At 46.1% G+C, this 23,343-nt stretch overlaps 1 protein-coding gene across 1 annotated transcript; it reads right to left on the minus strand.

Moving 5' to 3' along the window:
* Positions 1-17,023: 17,023 nt before the first annotated feature.
* On the minus strand, positions 17,024-22,520 carry LOC133888123 (gibberellin 2-beta-dioxygenase 2-like). Its single transcript, XM_062328257.1, has 3 exons — positions 21,949-22,520; positions 17,598-18,018; positions 17,024-17,409 (listed from the first exon to the last, which is right to left on the minus strand). The coding sequence occupies exons 1-3, from the start codon at positions 22,440-22,442 to the stop codon at positions 17,137-17,139; spliced, it is 1,188 nt and encodes a 395-aa protein (XP_062184241.1). The 5' UTR covers positions 22,443-22,520; the 3' UTR covers positions 17,024-17,136.
* Between the last annotated feature and the right edge of the window lie 823 nt (positions 22,521-23,343).

Genomic DNA, 23,343 nt, shown 5'->3' on the forward strand with positions numbered 1-23,343 from the left:
CAAACTTCTCATAGTCCTAGCCCCTCTATTGATGTATCCAAAGACGATGAAGGCAAAGTCATCGTGACTAAAGCCCCTTTGTCGATGTAGTAAGAATCAATCAAGGCGAAGTTGTCGCAAGTCGTAGCCCCTCTGTCGACGTAGCCAAAGTCGATGAAGTCAAAGTCGATGAGGGCAAAGTTGTCACGACCATAGCCGAAGGCGAGTTTGACTCTTTGAGTCAATGCCAGGGTCAAAGGCGATGATGACCCCCGTCTGAGTTGGCATCAATATAGGCAAAGGTGACAATGACTTTAGAATCTCATCGACATAGCCGAAGTGAAAAGCAATGACGACTCCTGAATCGATGTCGAAGTAACTGAAGCCAAAGGGGTCAGTGACCCCCTCCGATTAGCATCGAAGGTGATGGTGACTCCATTTGAAATCTCATCAATGTAGCCGTTGCTAAAGGTGATGACCGACTCCCTTTGAGTTAATGCTAAAACTGAGGGTGACAAGGACCCCCCTGGGTCAACATCGAAAGCTAAGTCGACGATGACCACTTCTAGAGTCTCATAAACATATGCGAAGTCAAAGATGAGGATGACTGCATCGATGCCAAAGTCAAAGACAATGATGACCCCCTCTGGGTTGATAGCAAAGGCGACGACAAACCTCTCTGGGTCGATGCTGAAGCTGAAGGCGAGGGAGGGACTCACTTTAAGTCAATGCTGATGCCGAAGGCAACGACGACTCCATTTGGAGCCTCATCAATGTAGTCGAAGCTGAAGGTGAGGAATGACTCCCTTTGAGTCGATGCTAGAGACAAAGGCCACAATGACTCCATCATGAGTTGATGCCAAATTCAAAGGTGTCAACATAGCCGAAGGAGTAGCCATTGTCGATGAAGGTGGTTGGCAATGTACCGTGTACGATAGGACGTTTGGTTCCATGGTGCAAAGCATCGTGTCTTTTTAAGACTCACAGTCTGAGGTCTGAGTGGAGCATTGCCTTAACCTAAAGCTAAGCGGCACCTCGGTTCTCTTTGATGGGCCTTTGTCTGCCTTTTTAGTCGATTGGTGTGCTGCCTTTACCTTATGACCAGCGGCACTTTGACTTCTTGTCCTGTAGGACAATAGGTGCTTCGCATCCTTTTTGGAGATGAAAGATGCATTAACCTTTCGGAACACTAAGGCCATAGGATACATTCTGGAGTATGAGTAAACTTATATAAAGAACAAGCGCTTTTGTGTGCTCATGTATTGCGTGCCAGCTTAGATTAACAAATGAATATTTCAGCATAATAATCGATGCATGCTAGGACTACTCGAGCCGAAGCCTGAACTGGTTGACAAAGAGCATAATTCACCTTTGCCCTTGCATTTTTGTTATCAACAACTAACTCAACCACTACAAGAAGTGGCCTCTTGTGACAGTCAAGGCATTCCACATGTGCCTTCACCTGGCATATCTTTCGATAGCTATTTCAGGTCCCCTCTGCACCTAACGAAACCTTTTCCCTCTAGTCGAGGCATTGCCTTCCAACATGCACAAAGTATCAATTAAACAAACACCATCTCCCCTGACTTTATAGCCATAGGGACCTTTGGTAGCAACATGTGCAGATCATTAAATGAACCCCCACCCCGAACTTTTTAGTCGTAGGGACCTTCGCCAGCAATGTGTGTGAATCAATAGTTAAAAATGCTAGCCCGTAGACCTTTTAGCTGTAGGGACCTTCAGCAACAATGTGTGTGAAGCATTAGTCAAGTGTTGCTTTGGCAGATTTATGATGTTTCTGCTCATGTTTCTTAATTTGAAGGCCAAGCGTGCATTGGCCGAATGGTGTATTTATATTTTGTTTTAGTAGTCAAAGTTTTCTAACTTTTCTTTACTCCCATCTATCAAAGGGGACTTGAAGGGCCATGTTCCTTAAGAATTACAATCTAAAGATTCGAGTGATGAATTGCCATTACCTCAGGCCAAGCAATCGAACTGTCATGAACATCTGGATGGGAGCAGTCAACAGGATCTGCATTTAGCCCGATGTTCTGCTTCAATAAGTCATGACCTTCACTCTCCTCAAGTGAGGAAAGGAGGTCAAAATTGCAAGAAGCTGCCTGTCCTTTTCTTTCGTGAAAGGTATGATCTAGAGTGTGATTCTAATCCTGGGGCCCCTAACTAAACCAGAAGAACCATCGAGAAAGAAAAGCTTTCGTCATAGTAGACTGGGGAAGAAGGCCGAGTGGATGCTTTCCAGCACTGCCAAAACATTTTTCGGCCGAAAGCTCTAGGGGCGGCTCGCTCCTCCTACCAAATCTTTGTAGTTGGATAAGCGGCATCCTCTCCTTCACACTGACAAGGTCTCTCTTACAACCTCCTTTGCACCTCGATTCTTCATCTTGTGGGCCATAGCCCGCTCTTTAAGTTGATTGGTGTGCTGCCTTTGCTCAAGGACCAGCGGCACGTCGGCTTCCTGTCCTGTAGGACAAGATGTGCTTCACATCTTTTTCGGAAACAAAAACACAAAATAACCGATGTGTACTTTGGTGTATGCACATGAATAAATACTTCAATGCATTGATATAATGCATGTGTGCAGAAAGTAGAAGACTTACATGCATATGGAGAATAGTTATTTTGATGTATTCAAGTAAGACAATACATGGTGCAAGTACTTGATACTTCAACTTTTTTTCTACAGGGGTGCCTTGCCTCTGGCGAGGACAAGCAACACCTCGACTTTTTCCTACAAAGGTGCATTGCCTTCGTTTAGTTGAGCAACACTTCAAAATTTTCCTTTTCGAATGTCCATTTTGACTTTCAGTGCAGGGATGGCACTCTTAGCTCCTGATTTGTTTATGATCTATGGATTTGATTGATCTTTGGAGTGAGCACAAGCACTCTTGGCCCCTGTCTTTTGTAATCCAAAAGCGTGAAATACCTTTGTTGCGGGGACAACCACTCTTAGCCCCCATCTTTTTGTAATTCGAAGGCGTGCACTACCTTCTGTGCGAGGGCAACCGCTCTTAGCCCCCATCTTTTGTCATCTGAAGGTGTGAAACGCCTTTGGTGCGGGGACAACCACACTTAGCCCCCATCTTCTGTGCATATGCTAAATAGATGCATGCGGGGTGCAATGGAAGAGTAAATGCTTTAGCATAATAATAAATGTGGCCATGAAGGATAAAACCTTCGGTAAATGAGGGATAAGTCCCATCCTATGAAGATTAAGAATTCATGCATATGAGAAATAAGAGCTTCTTCATGTGAAGGCTAAAACTTTCATATGGGGAATAAATATTCTCTAGAGTGACAAGTAAGAATCTGCAAATGAAAAGAACAAATGCTTCGATGCATTTATGTAATAAATACACAAAAGGTAATGCTTCAGCATTTATGTAATGAATATATGCTTCGACACAAATGTAATGCAAGAGCACGAAAAATAAACGCTTCAACATACGAGTGAAGATTAAATAGTTTGATGCATATGTGATGCAAACGGGTGAAGAACAAACGCATCGACATGTTCGTATTAATGAATATTTTTTCATATAAATGCAATGCACGCATGTAGAGATAAATACTTCAACACGTAGCTTTAATGCACGTGTGAAAAGTAAATGCTTTGATACACGCAGATGCGATGGATGCTTACAAAACGTAAATGCTTTGGCTCATGATGTGTCACACCCAGTTTTAACGGATAAAACCAAGTACGGCTTATGTGTGCCCAGGAAGTTTAACACATATAAGACATCACAGGTGAAGTAACAAAAGTAATACTTTAACTTACAACTGTTTAACTAATACATTAAATACTTCACCTAAATAACTCTAATAACTAAATGACAACATCTAAACGACGGTAGTGGGATGAAAGCATTGGCGACCAAGCACTCCACAGGCACCAACCGGAAGATACGCTCCTAGAACTCTAGGTCGTTGTCTTGGTAGTCTTCAAAGTCTCCCACTGAACAGCATATGTATTGGGGGAGATAGCAATGGTGAGCACATGGAGTACTCAGCAAGTGTGGTAAAGTAATGACATGCTGGCTTATATCAAGAATAAGCTAACACAAGGTATATTTGCATAAATGCGAGTAAATAAAATGGTAATCTAATTGAAAAACATTAAGCAATTGTTAAGTGAATGTAACCCAAACCACCCAACAACTATCCATCCAAAGGTAACCATCCCTAAACTACCACCATCCAGTACCTCCTGTACCAACAAGACCATGACCAAACCAACTAATCATGTGAGGATCAAAGTCTCCCATAACCGTGGGCACGGCTGTTATAACAGTTTTACACTCTACAGAGGTTGTCCAGCTTTACCCACAAGTCGTGATTTCCATGTTGCCGTGTTAATGACACACTTAACACATGTTAGTGGTGTGCCGCTAGGAGATCACTACGAAGCATTGTCCATTGATTAGGTCCTGCTACTTTAACGAATGCCAGCCAAATATCTAACCAATATGCTAAGCCATACCCATATTAGCCTCGTTGTTGGTACGGTAATTCTTGGGTTGTCGCTCCATGAACGGGTCCTTATATGTGAAACTTGGGCAAAGAATATCCAATAGGGAGATAACCAACCAACAAAACCTAACAACACTGCTTGGAACATATCCACAAGCCCACCACATAATCAACCATTATCAAACAAACTCGTTGCCCAAGACCTAGGGTTCCATGTTACTAAAACAAGTTCATCATCACCATGGCATATGTCCACTAAAAATGTATATAACACTTCCCAACATCCCAAAAGCATAGCTAAGCAAATCTACCCAAGAGACTCATCTCAACTACCACTTGGGCCTCAAGGAATGTAAAGGAAGAACTAGGTAAATCCTAACATAGGTGACTACCCATCAAGTTGACAGACATTGCATGTAATTTTGTAAAAAAAAATTTAAAGCATAGGTTGAAGATGATCAAGGACACTTGCCTTCACCTTGCTGTTGCTCAGTGTACTCTTGCTTCTGGTTTTGATGTTCTTCAAGTTGACCTGGGGGGTTGTTGACTAATCTCACAATTACCAGCAAAGCACAAAAATAAAATACACTAAGAACAGAGCACAAAATAATAGAACAAAAAGATAAAACCTATCTAGAAAGAAAGAGCACTAAAAATGAATCTGACAACGCGAGAATTGCTTAAAACGGAGCTACGACGAAAAAGATATGCTAAAACCAAGATTAGGGTTCATTTTAATTAAGAAAAGGACTTAATTGTAATTATTAGAAAGTTTAGGGACCTTTTTGTAAAAATAGAGGGATTGATTTGTAATTTTGGAAAATTTTAGAGACTTAAGTGTAGAAAGACAAGGCTCATTTTGTGATTTCAGAAAAGTATAGGGTCTAAATTGCAATTCCAATTTCTGGGAATTACCCAAATTATTGTTGTATTCGAAAACTCTTTATTTAACACGTGGCAGCTAACTGGCTTAGATGGCTTGCGTGGCGCACACATGGCACTAAGGTGGCTCCACGTGGCAATGAGGTGGCTTGTTGACTCGGCCTAGGGTTTGATCGGCAGGGGAAATGGATCTAGGTCGTTAGATCTATATCCGACGGCCACGGGTTGTAGACCGGGTGCACGGATATGAAAACAGAGAAGGGTGGACGCGGCTTACGCTTCACACTGTGGACTGACGGGCGAAGCTAGCCTGGATGCGGCAGAGAATGGCCGGACTTCCGTTGGAATCAAGTTCCGATGATATCAGAACTCTGGCGAGCGGCGGGCCGGGACCACGTGCGTACGGGGAACTCAGTTGAGGCATCTGCAGGGGCGTCAGAGCGTCAGAGTGGCTTGGCTACGGCAGCGATGGCTTCGGACGGTGAAACTTGGGTGCGAAGCCTCTCCGGCGGTGCAAACTAGATGGCAAGTTGGGGAAAAGCAGCGAGATTCTTTGGGGAGGGCAATAAGGCGCATATTATAGGCATGGGGGCTTTGAGAGGCCGAATCTATCACAAAAAGGCTCACGGCAATGGCGGGCACAAATCCGAGTTGAAATCCCTCCTTTGAATGCGAATTGCTTGGGGATAAGGCAGCTACCGGGCTCGGAGATCACACGGACTCAAATCCAAGTGCTTCTAGAAGCTTAGCGGCTTGGTTTGGGCGTGGCATTACACTGATTGCAGTGGCCGGCCCTGAGTCGGAGTTCGACTCCAGATTGAAGACATTCCTGACGGGCAGGACCCACACGTCGACGGCTCGAGCGAACATGGACTCCAGGCGGGCGCGTTCATGGGAGCAGGCAGCCGCGTGGGACGGTGGGCCGGCTCGGACAGCGCGGCCCATGCGGGAGGGAGCAGGAGCGGGCGGAGGAAGTAGGCTGGTGGGCTGGGCCAGAGGGAGAGAAGAGAAGAGGGAGCCCGAATAGGTTTTTATTCTTTTCCTTTATGATTTTCCTTTTTCAAAGCTTTGAAATTCTTTTGACTTCAAACTAGCACCCAAAATCAAACCTACAGCCACTAAACAAAACATATCAAACCTACAGCATGAATTCACAATATACAAATAATTCATATATCAAATTAGATCTCCTTTTATAAAATAGCATTTAACCTTTTGAAATTGTTTAAGCTCAAAATAAATTCTAGCAAATTTTATAAATTTGCAAAAATTGAAAATTAGGGTGTTACAAACCTACCCCACTTGGAATGAATCTCACCCTCGAGATTCAGACGGATCGGTGAAGAGATGAGAAAACTCCATCTTCAGGTCTTCTTCTCTTTCCCACGTTGCTTCATCTTCCGAGTGGTGACTCCACTGCACTTTGCACATTGGTATTACTTTGGTTCTGGTCACTCTTTTTGAACTCTCAAGAATCTTCACGGGATACTCTGTATAGGAGAGATCTTCCTGAACAAACAAGAATAGATAGCATGGCGCATATGTAATGCAAGTATGCGAAGAGTTACATTGTCATGTAATAGTGAATTATCTTATGCCAAGGGTAAAAACCTGCAAGCAGAGCATTAAAACTTGCATATACTTGTGAAGGGTAAAAACAAGTACTATGGTGCATATGTAATGCAAGTACATGAAAGGCAAATGTTTTGGCATTCATGCGAAGAATAGTTCGTTTGATGCACACGTAATGCAAGTGTGCAAAAAATAAATACTTCGGTGTGTAGATATGATGCACATGAAGAGATAAATACTTCGACGCATAAGTGCAATGCACGCGTGCAAAAAGTAAACGCTTTGCGCGATGCATGTTCATGAAAGGTAAAATTTATGCTGAAAGAAGCAGTTGTAGCTTGGACTTATATGTTGCAGATTGCTTCTTTGTACGAAGGCCTTTTTCCGTAGGAAGGGTCTTTCCAGTATGAAGGATCTTCTTGTACATAGGCTCTTCCCAGTATGAAGGCCCTTCCCTGTATGAAGGGTCTTCTCTATGTGAAGGCAAACTTGTCTGAAGGCCTTTCCCTATATGAAGGGTCTTCTCTATATGAAGGTATGCTTATACGAAGGCCTTTCCCTATATGAAGGGTCTTCATTGTATGAAGGCATGCTTGTACAAAGGTACTTCCCTATATGAAGGGTCTTCTATTTACGAAGGATCTCCTTATATGAAGGGCCTTCTTTGTACAAAGGGTATTCTTGTACGAAAGCCCTTCCCTGTACAAAAGGTCTTCTCTATACGAAGGTAGGCTTGTACAAAGGCATTTCCCTGTATGAAGGGTCTTGTCTGTATGAAGGCAGGCTTGTACGAATGCCCTTCTCTGTATGGAGGGTCTTCTTTGTATGAAGGATGAAGGATCTTATCTGTATGAAGGGTCTTCTCTGTATGAATGATCTCCTTGTCCGAAGGACTTTCCTTGTACGAAGGGTCTTCTCTGTACGAAGGTAGGCTTGTATGAAGGCCCTTCCCGGTATGCAGGGTCTTCTCTATATGAAGGATCTCCCCTGTACGAAGGGTCCTCTATGTATGAATTGTCTTCTCCCTGACGAAGGTAGCAAGACTTCCCGTTACATGAGAAATTCAAATGAGAGCAATTAGCATGGTAGAATTTATGCAGAAAGAAGTAGTTGTAGCATGGACTTATCTACAATAGATTGCTTCTATGTACAAAGGCCCTTCTCCATACGAAGGGTCTTCCCAGTTCTTGTATGAAGGCTCTTCTCTATACGAAGGGTGTTCTTGTACAAAAGCCCTTCCCTGTACAAAGGGTCTTCTTTGTATGAATGCAGGCTTGTCCAAAGGCCCTTCTCTGTGCGAAGGGTCTCCTCTGTACGAAGGCTTGACGAAGGGTGTCCCTAATAAAGGCTTGATGAAGGGTGTTTCTCGTACAAAGGCTTGGCGAAGGGTGTCCCTGAGGATGGCTCGATGATGGGTGCTCCCCAATGAAGGCTCGATGAAGGGTGTCCCCTGAGAATGACTCAATGATGGGTGTTCCCCGACGAAGGCTCAACAATGGGTCATTCTCGACAAAGGTCGACAAAGGTTGTTTCCTGATGAAGGCTCAATGAAGGGTCATTGTTGACAAAGGTCTGACGAAGGGTGGTCCCCGACGAAGGCTCAACGAAGAGCGATTCTTGACGATGGCCTGACAAAGGGTGTTCCTCAATGAAGGCTCAACGAAGGGTCATTTTTGATGAAGGCTGACAAAGGGTGTTCCCCAACGAAGGCTCGATGAACGGCCATTGTCGATGAAGGTTTGGCGAAGGGTGGTCCCTGACGAAGGCTCAGCAAAGGGTGGTTCTCAACAAAGAACTGACAAAGGGTGTTCCCTGATGAAGGCTCAACGAAGGGTCATTATTGACGAATGCCTAACAAAGGGTGGTCCCCAACAAAGGCTTGACAAAGGGTGGTTCTTGACGAAGGCTTAACGAAGGGTGTTCCGCAACGAAAGCTCGAGGAAGGGTTGTTTTTGATGAAGGGTGTTTCCCAATGAAGGGTCATTTTTAACAAAGGGTGTTCCCCTACGAAGGCTCGACGAATGGTGGTTTTGGACAAAGGTCTGACGAAGGGTGTTCCTAGACAAAATCCCAATGAAGGGTGTTCTCTGATGAACGCTCGATAGAGGGCAGTTCATGGTGAAGGTCTGACGAACGGTGTTCCTCGATGAAAACCCAATGAAGGGTCATTCTCGACGAAGGGTGTTCCTCGATGATGAACGCTAGACAAAGGATGGCTCTGGACGAGGGCTTGATGAAGGGTGTTCCCCAATGAAAGCTCAACGAATGGTCATTCTTGACGAATGGTGTTCCCCAGCGAACGCTCGACGAAGGGTGGTTCTGGATGAAGGCTTGACGAATGTTGTTCCCCAATGAAAGCTCTATGAAGGGTCGTTCTTGACGAAGGGTGTTCCCCGACAAACACTCAATGAAGGGTGGTTCTAGACGAAGGCCTGATGAAAGATATTTATCGACAAAAGCTTGATAAATGGTCATTCTTGATGAAGGGTGTTCCCGGATGAACGCTCGATGAAAGGTGGTTCTGGACGAAGGCCTGATGAAGGGTGTTCCTTGACAAAAGCTCGATGAAGGGTCGTTCTTGATGAAGGGTTGGCAAAGCCTGACAAAGGCCTCTTATCAAAAGGCTTGCATTTGGTGATGAAGCCTGATGAGGGCCTCTCTCTTTCGGACTAGGTACCCATGGTCAGCGTCATTTGTTGGGACAATTATCATCAGTAGTGACAAAAGGGGTTCATTCCATGCAAAGAGAGAAGGGTGGAGAGAGAAGAAATCAGCCTCCTGCGCACTTAACCTCTTAGGTCCTTTATATAGGTGAGGGAGGAGAGGTAAATCTTCCTCTCTGGCCCTTGGTGGGGTGAAAATATTACAAGGATGCCATTGGGCCTTTAAATGAGTTACTTTGTTACATGAGCTTCTTTGTAAGCCTAGGCCTTTCCCATAACAGTTGGGGAACTCAAAACTACTCAGCTCAAAAGTTATATGCTCTTCCTTTCAAATCATTAGCTCCCCTGGCTCCTTTCCTTTGGATCTAGAAATTGAAGTGCCAGCAAAGATCAAAGTCTTCATTGGCTTCTCTTTAAGGATGTACTCAATTCCAGAAATCTGCTCAGAAGAAAAAATTTCATAATTGTGTCCTCTGCAATCAAGCCATAGAGGAAACAATGTTTCACCTATTCTTCGGTTGTGGTTTTAGTGTCATATGGATAGCGATTGGTCTAACTTGGAACTACGAGCTATAGAGGAAACAACGTTTCACCTGTTCTTTGATTGTGGTTTCAGTGTCAGATGCTGGACAACAATTGGTATAACTTGGAACTATGAGCTAGATTTCTTCGAGATGATTCAAGAGGCTAGAAATAATTTTAAACATAATTTTTTCATGAAAGTCTTCTCTATTGTAGCTTGGGAAATCTGGAAGTAACGGAACACTAAGATCTTTGAGAGATCTCCAGAAAATTTCTATAGATGGAAGGAATGTTTTCAGGAGACGGCTTATGTTCAAATTCATAGAATGAACCCATCTCTTAAATAACTCGTTGTTCATAGCCTGGCTACAGAATACTTGCTAGAGTTTATTTCTTTTCTCCCTTCCCCTCTATTCGTTCTTGTATATATACTCTTGTTTTAACAAAATCTTGCAGTGGGGTATTCCCTCATTGTTTTTCATTAAAAAAATATCCTCCATGAGAAGCAAATAAAACAGAATATGCAACAGAGAAGCAAAGCAATTGAATGCTAAAAGGATGATAACACACCATGTACAATTCATGTATGTTGGTGAAAGAAAATGTCTTCCACGAACAAAGTGCGGCAAGAGCTTACTCACATGAATGGCTCAAGCTTGGAGAAGAAGTGGAGAGGAAAGGAATGCTCAATGTGATGATGGCAAATGATATGTGTCCTTTGGCTGGGATGCCAAGGGTCAATATTTATACTGATATTCAGAGTGTGAATGTACAAGCGTGCCCATATGAGGTCAGTAGACATACAAGTTCTTTTTTTGTACAATAGGGCATAGGGGCAGCCCCATAAATCATCGCTATGGCTAGTGAGGTGGTTGTCCTAGCGGCTGGTTGTCTAATCTGGTGCCACACTGCACCAGTGTGTCAGCGACCACCACTTGATGGTTATTAAATTCTTGTCACTTCACTGCAAGTGGGAGGCGTCCCTACGTGGCCCCTCCTGGTTGATCTTTCTGAAGGTCCGATGTGTTCAGGAGTTTGGAGGGCTCCGAAGGGATGGCCTCTTGGACACCTCCAGAGCCATGGGGCCTCAGAGGGGTCCTGACCCTGATGGTCCTCGAGCCTAGACCGGTGGAGCCCAAGAGTGTCAGGGGTCCTTGATGGTAACACCGAACAGTAGCCCCTCACGAGAATGGCCTATGGTGTGGTCGTCCTTGTGGTACTCGGAGCAGGGCCTCCAGCGACCCTTGGCTCGATGACCATGGGCCCTCAGCCCTCCTATTGTTTAGAAGTTGGGAGTGCCAGTCCACCAGTTAGGTGGAATACCTAATGTCACCTACGAGGGAGGACATTAAATGCAGCCTATGGTTAATGATGTAGAAGTGCTCTAGCTGGGTGATAGTGGGACGTGTGGTGCCTTCGTATTGGGTGGCCATGGAGAGTGGTTCTACTTCCCCAGGAAGGTGGGGAAGGGCGGGGTAGGACATGCTCCCGTGCCCTGAGGCGGCAACAACTCCTCCTTGGGCGAATAAAGCAGGAGTCTTGGTCAGTTGGCGTTCTCATCCAACATTCTCTCCTCTTTTTCCCCGTGCTCTCCCCAACACACCCGTCAGCTACTGCGCGTCCACTCTCCATTACCATTGAGCATTCCACACTATAATTCCAGGGTCGTTATGACTTCATCGAGCACATGGGGCATTTGGGGACTAGGCTGCCATGCCGGCAGGAGCTGTGGGGGCCATGATTCCCCCACCATTTCCAAGTCCACCATCGAGCATGGAACTCCATCGCGCCAGTAAGAAACACCTCTGGCAGACCTGCCTGTTGGGGGAGTCAATTGTCACCGTCGCCGATCTCGACCGCATGGTTGAGGAGGGGAAGATCCCCTTAAAGTTGGTGGCTCACCTTCGAGTCAGAGAGGTGACCATAGCCCCGTAGAGTCATGAAGTGGTGGTTTTTAGGCCTTCTTTGATGCGAGGCTTGGGTTCCCGGTGGTGCCGCTTCTCGAAGGGGTGTTCCATCACTTCTATGTGGAGATCCCCCAACTCTCAGCCAATGCTATCGCCCGTCTAGCCATCATCGAATGAGCCATGTGGGCGGAGGGCTATGAGGGTCGGGCGGAAATATTTGCTGCTACCCATAAAGCAAGCCATCAACTAAAGCCTCAAATGGAGTGCGGGGAGACAAGGGCCCTCTATTTTGACAATGTTCATTTTCAGCTCTGACCAGAATAATTAGTGGTACACCGGGTGGATGAAGGGATGGTTTTATTATGATGTAGGTTTTGTATCCCCCTCCGCTCTACCAACCGGGACATCTAGTATGTTCGGACCCCTGTGGTAGATGTCCATGAGGCTCAGTTGCCTTTGAGGGTGGTGCTTCCTCGGAGGGTGGCCCGGAAGATGAGCATGCATGATCTCGCGAAGGAGTTCATGATCATACGCCTCCGACCTCTTCAATCGGGTTGGCACCATGTCTTCGAACAAGGTGGGGGAAGGTGGGCTGAATGCATATTTTGGGTCCACCAAATATTCCGATGAGTCTGTTGTCTAGCTTTGAATCGGCAGATGTGAGACGTATTTTTCTTTTAGAGAGTTGCCTCTAGCTGGACCAAGTAGCTGAGGTGGTGGAGAAGTTTCTGGGCTAGCCCTCCGTCATAGAGTGGGACCAACGCATGGAGCTGGTGGAGAGCTCAAAGCGATACAACTTGATCAGCTTCCACCTCGAACTAGCGGCTCTGACTTGGTTGACTCCAATGGAGCCCCACGCCATGGGAAAGTGTGGTCATGTCATGGGCTCTGCAACTTCGATGATTACCCCTCCAGGCTCGGACTCCGCCTAGCCGCATTGGTTTGTGTGGAAGCTCGGTGGCCAAGTCATCTGAGGTCGTGTCAGACGGGGTGAAACACAGAAGGCGCGTAGTGGACGCCAGGTCTACAGGTGGTGCTACCAAGGATGAGGCCTAGTTTGAGGGCCGTGACACCCGAGGGGTTATAGCCCCTATGGCCCCAACTAGCCATGGCCAGATTACAGGAGGGATCGAGGCGTCCCTGGGCAACTCTATGGCATGGGATCTTGCCAATCCCTTTGCCAAAGTGGATGTTACGAGCCCCATGGATATGGCGACCAGAGGCGTAGGTAATACCTTTGCTACCCACCTGCCTTTGTTATCTCGGTGCCCCAGTGCTTGAGGATCTTGACCTTCATATTCCTTGTGGTATTCAGAGGTAGCTGAATCAGAGCCAGCCTTAGCCTCTGCTCCTGAGGTCGCGGCACCCTCGGAGGACCTAGGGACTATTCCGGTGGTGCCTTGAACTACCACTGCAAAAGCTTTGGTGCCTCTCGTCCTTGCGCGGGGCCATGGCCTGGACCTTGTGGCCATCATAGGGGGAGTCAGACCCTTTGAAGTGAGCACCCCAGTGCTCTCAGTGAGGAGCTTGGGTTTTGAGGCTCTGACCTTGGACGACTTCACTCTTTGCCCCGAGGTGTTGAGTGCCTTCGCTTCAGCCTCGTCACTCTTAAGGAGCAGAGAGATTGAAGCATCTCTTGCTTAGAGGCCTCCGAAGGAGGTGGTGACACGTCTAAGTGTAACTTCTGTACATATGATGCAGGACTAATAAAGTGATGTGTTGATTTTACTCTTCATCTATACTCTGAAGATTCTTCCTTTCCCTACCCCCCTCGCACTTTGCGGTCGTTTCGTGGCCAGAGGGTGTGACAGTAGGAACACCTAGGTGTCTTAGGTGTGGGAGGAGTGTGTGATTCTTGGTACTAGTATCCAAGTGCGTTTAGTTGGACCTCGATGCGACCGAGGTTGATGCCTTCAGGTGGTGGAGGGTTTGGATCTCGACATGACCGAGGTTGATGCCTTCGGTTGGTGGAGGGTTTGAACCTCAAAGCGACCGAGGCTAATACCATCAGGTGGTAGAGGGTTTGGACCTTGATGTGACGGAGGTTGATGCCTTCAGGTGGCAAAGGGTTTGGATCTCGATGCGACCGAGGCTGATGCCTTCGAGTGGTAGAGGGTTTAGACCTCGACGTGACCGAGGCTGATGCCTTCGGGTGACGGAGGGTTTGGACCTCGATATGACCAAGGCTGATGCCATCGGGTGGTTGAGGGTTTGAACCTTGATGCGACCGAGGCTGATGCCATTGGGTTGTAGTGTTTTTGACCTCGACGCTCATGGCAGAGAGTTTTGATCTCGACAGTACCAAGGCTATACCTTTAAGGTGCTGGAGGGTTTTGAACCTCAATGGTGCTGAGGCTATGCCTTCGAGGTGCCAGAGGGTTTTGGACCTCGATGCTCATGGCAGAGAATTTTGATCTCAATAGTATTGAGGCTATAGTTCGAGGTATTCTATTTACACTAGTTGAGTAGAGATCTAGTTTGAGGTATGGTATTTACTGTTGGCACCTAGTAGTCATTTGTAATAGAGAATATCAACAGCTAGGCAAGCTATTTTCAGTCTACGCTAAACTCACTATATGAAATATTTGCCAGCTAGATAGGCTAATGCTGGGTGGTCGTAGGCAGGCGTACCTTTGCACAAATGAGACCTCCACAGCAAGGCCAAAGGCTCGGAAACCTCTGTGGCTTCAAGGCAGTGGAGGGGTCGGTGCCTCTGGCCTAGGTTGTCTACTGAAGGGGTTGGGCCACGTGGGTGTCCAGAGCGACCAGAACGCGCCTATCGGAGCCTGGCAGCCCCTTGCGCGGCCAACATCGCCAACATCGAACCCGACATGGGAGGCACGCCTAGGCCTCTAATCGCTCTGGAGGCTCAGGCAGGGCCCCCTATAGCGGAGGTTTGCCAGGCTCAGTTGCAACTAAGGCTATTTGCGTGGGACGGTTCTCATCGCTAAGGTGTTGCACCGTCGGTGGTGGATTCGGAGGTGGCAGAGCTAGCTGAGGGGGGTTCTCCAAGGACTGACTATACACCTAGTGGCTAGCTGCAGGCTTGCCATCCCCAGGTCGCCTGTCACCGGCTCTTTCCCCTGCTGAGGTGCCCTGCCTACCTCTCAAGATACTCCTCTTGGAAGGTTACGAGGGTCGGGTAATCTTCGGTATTACGGGCACATCCGGCCCCGTGCAGGGTGCACCAATACCCTTCTTCCAGCTACCGACCGGGGGCGTCATGACGCCCGGGGAAGGGTTGGAGCGCCCTCGGCCACGCCTCCTGGACTGGGATGGATTCAAAGCCCCTCGCACATGGTAGATATTGTGGACACCGTGTCGATGGAGTTTATGGGATCTGTGTGCACCGGAGCCCCTGGTCTCCTTAGAGCCCCCTTTCACCGCAGGAGATCGAGGAGGCTAGGGGCAAACAGGCCCTCAGAAGACATCGGCTCGACAAAGGTGCCCTGGATGTTGGCACAGAAGGCATCTCGGAGCTGGGCCCAGGCATAAGTGCTCCTGGGTTCGAGCGCCAGAACCATAGAAGGGCAGCCTGTACAGCCACAGCCTCAGTCGTAGCCCCTTGGGGTGCTGCGAGCTCCTCGCTGTATTGTTGTTGGAAAGCCTCGAGTTAGCCCGGGCTTACATTTCGACCAATGCCAGGGTCACTGCTGGATCAACAGTGGCCATCAAGCCCCCGCTCCGCCCGACTATGAAACTATTGGTGACACATCATGTGCTTGGTCATGCTGCCATGCAGACTTTCACATAGTTGTGGTGGTGGAGCCAACTGCTTGGGCCAACGCCCTGGTGGTCTTCTTCTTTGGTGGTGTCCTACCTCTCCTAATACTTTTACGTCATTCCTCACAGACGGCACTATCTGTTGGTGAAAAAAATATCTTCCATGAATAAAGTACGATGAGAACTCACTCACAGGAATAGCTCAAGCTTAGAGAAGAAGTGGAGAGGAAAGGAATGCTCAATGTAATGATGGTAAAAGATCTGTATCCCTTGGTCGGGTGGCCAAGAGTTAGTATTTATATTGATATTCAGAGTGTGAATGTACAAGCGTGCCCATATGAGGTCAGTAGACATACAAGTTATTTTTTGTACAACAGGTCATAGGGACAGCCATATAAATCATCGCTAGGGATAGTAAGGCGGTTATCCTAGCGGCTGGTCATCTATCCTGGTGTCGCACTGCACCAGCGTGTCAAGCCGTCACCACTTGCACCAAGTGTATCAGACGGCCACCACTTGACAGGTATTAAATGACAATCACTTCACTGCAAGTGGGGGACGGACAAGCAAAGTCGTGAGCTTAATGGTTATCGGACCTAGACTGGTGGAGCCTAGGGGCGTTAGGGGTCCTTGATGGTGACCCCCTAACAATGTACAAGTGGCAGACACATGATTTTGTAAACTTTATCTTATATCCAATTGCAATTGTCCCTACTTCAATCTATCAAAACCAACTTGCAAAAGTTAAAATTACCTCCAATTAAATCCATCTATGCTGGGCAAAAGTTGTGGCATGCTGCAATACACAGCACTAGTTTGCCAGTACTTGAAAAGAAAATTGTCATGAACGTGCTAGCATTTTCAATCATTCGCTACCCTTTTCGGTATTGATCGACCTCCAATCACGATGCCCAAGGGAAACATCACTTCTCACAAGTGTTATGACGGTAAACGCAAAAAACGTGAGTTGTGAGTGGTACAGTCCTTCTGTGTAAAGTCCTTAGCGACTGTGTAAAGTCCTTTTCCTTGTTTACGGTCCTTGGCGACTTGCTCGTCAGGGGTTTGTTTTGTTTGTAAAACTATTTTTCTACTTAACGAAGAACAATGCTCTTATTATGTTTCGTCGAAAAGAGATGTAACAAAGGTATTTGTGGGAGGTGCATTTGCAAGTTGCGACTTAGGTGAATTTTTGGGTTTACTTACAATTTTGCATTCAATGGAAATGAAATAAAAAATAAATAGTCACAGAACTATAATAAGTTGATAGCGTCACAGAACTACAAAGCAACAACACTCGAACACTCACAATCTCACTGCGCGAGAAGGAGCCAAAATTCTGCCTACAACTCTACACCAGATCCCTGTAACAACCACTAAGCTTTCACGATCTTCCGCTGCTATTGTTCACTGCCGTCCCCACCGACACCGCCGTCGGCGTGGAACAAGTCGAGGCGGTTGTGGCTGAGGCGGAGCGCGTACATGGCCTTCTTGTACTCCGCCCAGGTGAAGGGCCTGTACCGCCGCGGCGCGCCGGGGATCACCGTCTCCGGGAGCGCCGAGATCCGCGCGTGCAGCGGCGGCGCGGCGAAGTAGATGGTGGACAGGCGCGGCCTGCTGGTGCTGGCCATCACCCTGTGCCGGATGCTCACCAGCCTCCCGTTCGTCAAAGCCTGCACGTTACGTTACCAAACAATTATTGAACACCAAAAAACGTTTAGTTGCAAAGATTGTTTTTAAAAAACAATATCAACTGCAACCAAGATTGTAATTTAAATTTTAAGCTCCTAAAAAAATGCAATTTAAGTAGTACTCCTATATGTGAATGCAGCGATAAGAGAAGAAATGTGTTACTGCTGACCTGAAGGAGATCACCAGCGTTGATGAAGAACGCGGACGGGTCAGCCGGCACCTGGACCCATGCGTCCTCGCCGCCTCGGCCGTCCGGCAGGAGCACCTGCAGGCCGTCGACGTCGTTGGCCCGGAGCACGCTGAGGATCTGCGGGTCGGTGTGCTCGCCGAACCCGATGCCCCTTGCGGCGGCGGCGCCACCGTTGCCGGACTTGGGACCATCCACCGTGCAGCTCCGATCACCAGGAGGATCCCGGGTGGCGCGAGATGGAGGAGGGTAGTGATTGATCCTGAGGAGGGAGTCGCTGTCGACGGCCGAGATGAGCCGGCTGAGGGACGCGGGGTCCCTGAGGCCGAGGCCCTCGCCGAGCAGGTCCAGGACCTGGCACGCGAGGCGCCTCACTGCGTCCACGTACTCGTTCACCGCTTGGCTGCAGAGATCGGAGTGTCAAGTCGTCATCCACATGTTCGGCAAGTAAAATGGCTTGGATGGTTCAATGGTTTTCATACTAAATTCAGATGAAATGGTTGCAAAGATTTCCACTCTATAAAAATGCAGTGTCGACCAGACCCAAAAAAAAAGATGCAGACAATCTCAGTCGGTTCAGATAATTTGATATGAGAATACTGGGCAGGCAAGACAGGACCAGGAGCCTTAGCCTTTTAGGGTAACTGGAGCGTCTAGTGGATTCATCTGTGCGATGAAATGTAGGAAATGAAATGGCAGATTGGGAAACGATTGATTGACGTATGAATCGCAGCGACTGATAAAAGCTGCGATTTCAAACAGCTGGTCGAAACAAGATGGAAAGGATATGTCACCAAGTACAGAACTTCCCCAAATCAGGATCGCCAAGGATACGAATGATTGGCTGCTCCAAATTAAAGTGTCTGACATGTTAATTTTAGTGTCGACAAACTCTTGACTTGCGAAGAATACTAGTGTGTGGTCAAGTGCCAAATGCTGAGATTTACCATGCCGTGCAGATGCGTTTTCAGCCACGAACTAGCTGTGCATAAAACCATATATATGTACTCTGTTGATCAGGATCGCGCGTTGTTTTGTTTATCTGCATGCAATTCATGCGCTGCGACAGAATTTCCAATGGGCAAATTAAAGCGATTGACATGATCTGTCAGGTCACACTTTCTTCAGCAAGGGAAGGCTGCTGAAAGACCAACCCCATTGGTAGGGCTCGGCTAGTCTGCTATAGCAATAGCAACCTGAACCATTCGCTCCAGCATATAATTTATGAAGACAGGCTAGAGTCTGTCACATCATAAAATGTTAAATTTTATTTCCTTTTTAAAGACGTAGTATATATATTTTTTAAAGATGGATCCCATCAAATATTATAAAAATTCCTCCGACAACTCTCATTTCCCTACTCTAAACAAACAACCTCTTCTAAGATATTAGTACTATTTACTAGCAGAATGTATTCCAGTGTGAAGCACATAAGAATCTTTTCCTGCTCTAACAAGGCCCCTCCACGACACTCCTAGGCAGGACAGTTCGTACTCGATTTATACCATATATACCCCCCCTCCCCTGCATCGATCTGATGCGTAGCTCTCTTTGTTTGCCTCCTCATGGCATGGAGGCCATTGGTGTACCCTTTTGATATGACCTTTCTGCTTTCCACTGACCGTTGCCAGTGTTTCTTGATAAGGAAAAATGAGAGACCATGTCACTTGCCTCTCCATTCCGATTTTGATGCGAAATGGCAAGTGCACTTGGGGACAAATCTATCTAGTTTTGTTTGTTTGATTTCTTTTGTTTTTCAGAGAGAGAGGGAGTGTATATGCAACCAAACTGCTACAATAACTACTTAAGTACAGCTCGAGTATAACTTAGGATCTAATGGCTGAGATCATTTATATATAAACTCGTAAATACATTGGATGATTTAAATGTATGGTTATACTCGAGTTGTGCTCACATGGTTGTACATAAAGCACTTCTCATATGTAAATATGTGTCATCAAGTTAATAGTAGCTCCAACGGTTACATCTATCTACTAGCTATAATTTATCATATTATTACGATCTTATTTAATAGATAATATAAATTACTATCTCTCCAATAATCTATCTTTAGGATGGACCTAAAAATAATGTGTTTCACATGCCAGTAATATTTTTCTAATTCCCCCACCCCTCCTTCCCAACTCCCCATTGAAACTGACACATCGACGTCGTTTTCTCAAGCGACGTCTTCCGCCAGCGGCGGCGAGCCAAGACCTCTTCCACCAGCAACGACGAGCCGAGGTCATAGTTTCACCGGCGATCTCCCCCACCAGCACCTACTGGATTCTCGTGTCAACGACCGTCATACGAGAAAAACAGTGACAGATGCATAACAACTGGGTAGAGGACTCCACTTCTTTCCCCCTTATTTTCTTCCCCTCTCTCTCCTCTTCCTCTTCTTCTCCCTCTCACTTTTCTTCTTGCACTCCTTCATCCATTACCACAAAGAATGAGGGGAGGGGGGAGGGGCTGCATGGTTCACAGGCCAGTAGGACGGCTCAAGCCCCCAGCCCACGAATCCGCCCCTGGAGAGAAAGGAGATCATGGGTGGAGGCCACGAGTACCTCAAAGTGCATTATCAGCTAGTGCCGAATCGAGCGCTAGCTACTCTCTCTCCTCACCCTCTCTCATCTCCACCTAGCAAAAATAATTGACGTGGAGCCCCTATAGATAGGGGATCTGGCTCTGTTGGAGCTGCCCTTAAAGCTAGAAGATTCTTGTTCTTGCCTGAACGAATTAGCAATTTTGTTCTCTGCCACTGAGCCCTTTACGTGATGAGTGGCTGAGTATCTGTTTGTCTTTGTAAGATTACCATCATACAGTACTGTGTAATCTTAATGTCTTCTTTTAGATAATGGAAAATCATTCTGACCTCTGAAGCTGAAGCCATGTCTGCACCAAGTGTTTTTTCCCTATAGGGCTATAACGATATGAATTATTACGCCTTGTATTTGGCCAATAATTGGCCCTTTACATAGCTAATGATACGTGGATTTAATTGATGGGGCCTCCTACAGTGGCAATGTTTTTTAAGGAAAAGCCACCTGGTGCACGTTATTGATAAACACAATTACAACGTTCAAGAGAAAGGCAAGAGAAAACTAGAGGTTCATCGACCCCTACGGTGACAATGTTGGATTAGGGTGATTTAGTTGAAAAAACCTATAAGTAATGACTACCTCCGTCTCAGAATATTTATTCACATCCGACCATGCGCACTAACCAAAAAAGTACCAGATCTGAGAGCATGTTAGTGTGAAAAGACCCAAGAGCATGTTAGCGTAAAAAGATCATACATACTCCTACTAAATGGCACAACACAACCACTTTTTCTCTTCTAAAGCATTTAATTAGGGGCGGAGAGTGAAAACATAAAAAAATTATACTCTTGAATTCCTCCATAGATAATATTTTGAAATAGATATTTCCGAAGTCATGGATAAATATTGTGAAATAGAGGGAGTAATTTGTAAATAGAAAAGTCAATTTTATTCTTGTGGAGAGAGAGAGAGTCTTCAGAAGCACACTTTTGCTGTTATACTGAAAGTACATTCAGGTTTACTACTAGCTAGAATCACATGAACTCTGTTAAAAAACCAAACGTGCATTGCATGCAAATTTACCATCCATGCATGCATGGGAACGATCATTTGCATAGTTAGTCTGTGCAATGGATGCCATTGTATCAACTCAAGTACACGTGAGCTAAATATATATCCGTTTGGATAAGTTTTACAGAGATGCAATATTCATATATACTGCTATAAAAATACAAATATTTTCATTATTGGTCAAAGATGATACCGTAGCTGCCATATATGTGAAACTAGCTAGCTAGTGGACATAAAACTAAGAAAAGGCATAGCGGGGGAAGAAGAGGGAGCTGTGAATTGTCGCCGAGAATATAATTAATATATATTTATATATATCCGCAAATCCAATGATAAATGAAGGCTATATATGTTGATAAATCTAGGCAACCTAAAAGAACAACAAACGTGACACTCGACACTGTTTGCAAGAAACGGCTTTTGCAATATTCCGACGCCGAAAGTAAATACACATGACAATGACTTTTGCACCATATATACATATATATAACATGAATTTACATAAATATAAGTCGAAAACCAAGCAAATTTACATGAGGGATGATGCAGATTAGATCAACAGGATACCGCAAATAGAGGATCAAACGAAGGCAGTATTTAGCCAGTTCGTACTTACATGCAGCATGAAATGATCATCAAACAAGCAATTAACCGTTCAAATAAGTGAAGAAAATAAAAGAGAGAAAAGAGACATTTATGCATGCATGCATAAGGCGTACCTGAACCTTGAAGGATCCTCCGTGTCGATGGCCTCTGCCTTGCGCGCCACCGCGGCGGGGTCCGTGTGCAGGATCAGGTACTCCAGCTCACCGACGTCTCCGTGTGCCCCGATGTTCCGGCTGCCGTACCCCAGCGGGTCCGGCGGCCCCGCCGCCTGCTTCTCCTGTGCCTGCCGCGCGAAGAACGCCGACGCGGCGGCGTCCAGCCTGGCGGCCACGCGCGGCGGCACCCCGTGGTTGACGGCCTTGAAGAAACCGCGCTCCGCGCACGCCCGAACCAGCCGGTGAGCCAGCTCGCCGCTCCCGGACGGCGCCGACATGTCCACCGTCGGGATAATGCTGAGTGGGAGAGACTCCGGCGCCATCTCCCAGCTTGCAGCGGAGGGCATCACCATGGCGCGCGCGTGCTCGAGCTTCTGAGTAGCTAGCTTGCTTGCATTGTGCCGTGAACCCGTGCGTGCGTGTTGGAATGGTGGTGTGGCAATGGCACACATATATGGTGGGTGTGCCGTGGAGGTGGAGATTCCGATGGGAATGCTGACCGCTTGTTCTGGTTTTGACTTGGTGTCTTGGCTCGGAGAAGAATTTGTCACGGATGATCAAATGAACCAGTTGGATGAGCCCTCCCTTCCTCTAAATTGCAGGCCGAGATCTAATTTTATTCCTTGGGCCTGTCGACGCACAGGTGATCCAAGATCTTATGCGGCTATAATGTCGAAGTGTGGCAAATATCACTATCACGTAAAAGGTTATTCTTGTCCACTTTTTACCGCCGATTCGAAAAAATATGACATTACTATAGAAAATATTATATTGTTTTCTTTTACTATCGATCCTAAAATAACCAGCAGTGTATCATTACCGATTCTTATAAAAATAGCCTATCCAGTAAAAATCAGTAGTGATAATCATATATCATTATCAATTCAATTAAAAAATCAGTAGTGATACTTTCAATACCGGTTCATATAATAAAAAATAAATGAAAATTGATAATTTTTTCATACGGAGTCTGATGAAGACTATCACTATTGGTTCTAGCCCACCTTCAGAAATTAATAATTTTTTTATATAGAATCAGATAGAGATAAACTTTATATAAAATTATATCTCTTGATGATATCTACAAATCTGTAGTTGATAACTTTTTTATTGGAAACTATATAGATGCCCAAATAAACGTCTAAATACTATCAAACGAAAACCACGCCTTAGACCACAAATTAAATTACGGGATCTGATATAAGACAAGTATGAATGATCGAGACAAACCACATACAGGGTCACCAAGTTCAAAACTGCAACTTCAAAGACTTTTAACGTGAGTTTGCTAACTTGAATTGATGAAACATCTAAGTAACATTGACTTTTGGATACTGCACTATATCTCTAAAA

The sequence above is a fragment of the Phragmites australis genome, chromosome 1 (assembly GCF_958298935.1).
Source record: "Phragmites australis chromosome 1, lpPhrAust1.1, whole genome shotgun sequence".
Taxonomy (NCBI): Eukaryota; Viridiplantae; Streptophyta; class Magnoliopsida; order Poales; family Poaceae; genus Phragmites; species Phragmites australis.

Coding starts and splice junctions, on each gene's coding strand:
- LOC133888123 (XM_062328257.1), bottom strand. CDS start 22,442: ATGTGTGCCATTGCCACACCACCATTCCAACACGCACGCACGGGTTCA. Junction 18,019..21,948: donor GAGGATCCTTCAAGGTTCAG/GTACGCCTTATG, acceptor CGATCTCTGCAG/CCAAGCGGTGAACGAGTACG. Junction 17,410..17,597: donor ACGCTGGTGATCTCCTTCAG/GTCAGCAGTAAC, acceptor CGTAACGTGCAG/GCTTTGACGAACGGGAGGCT.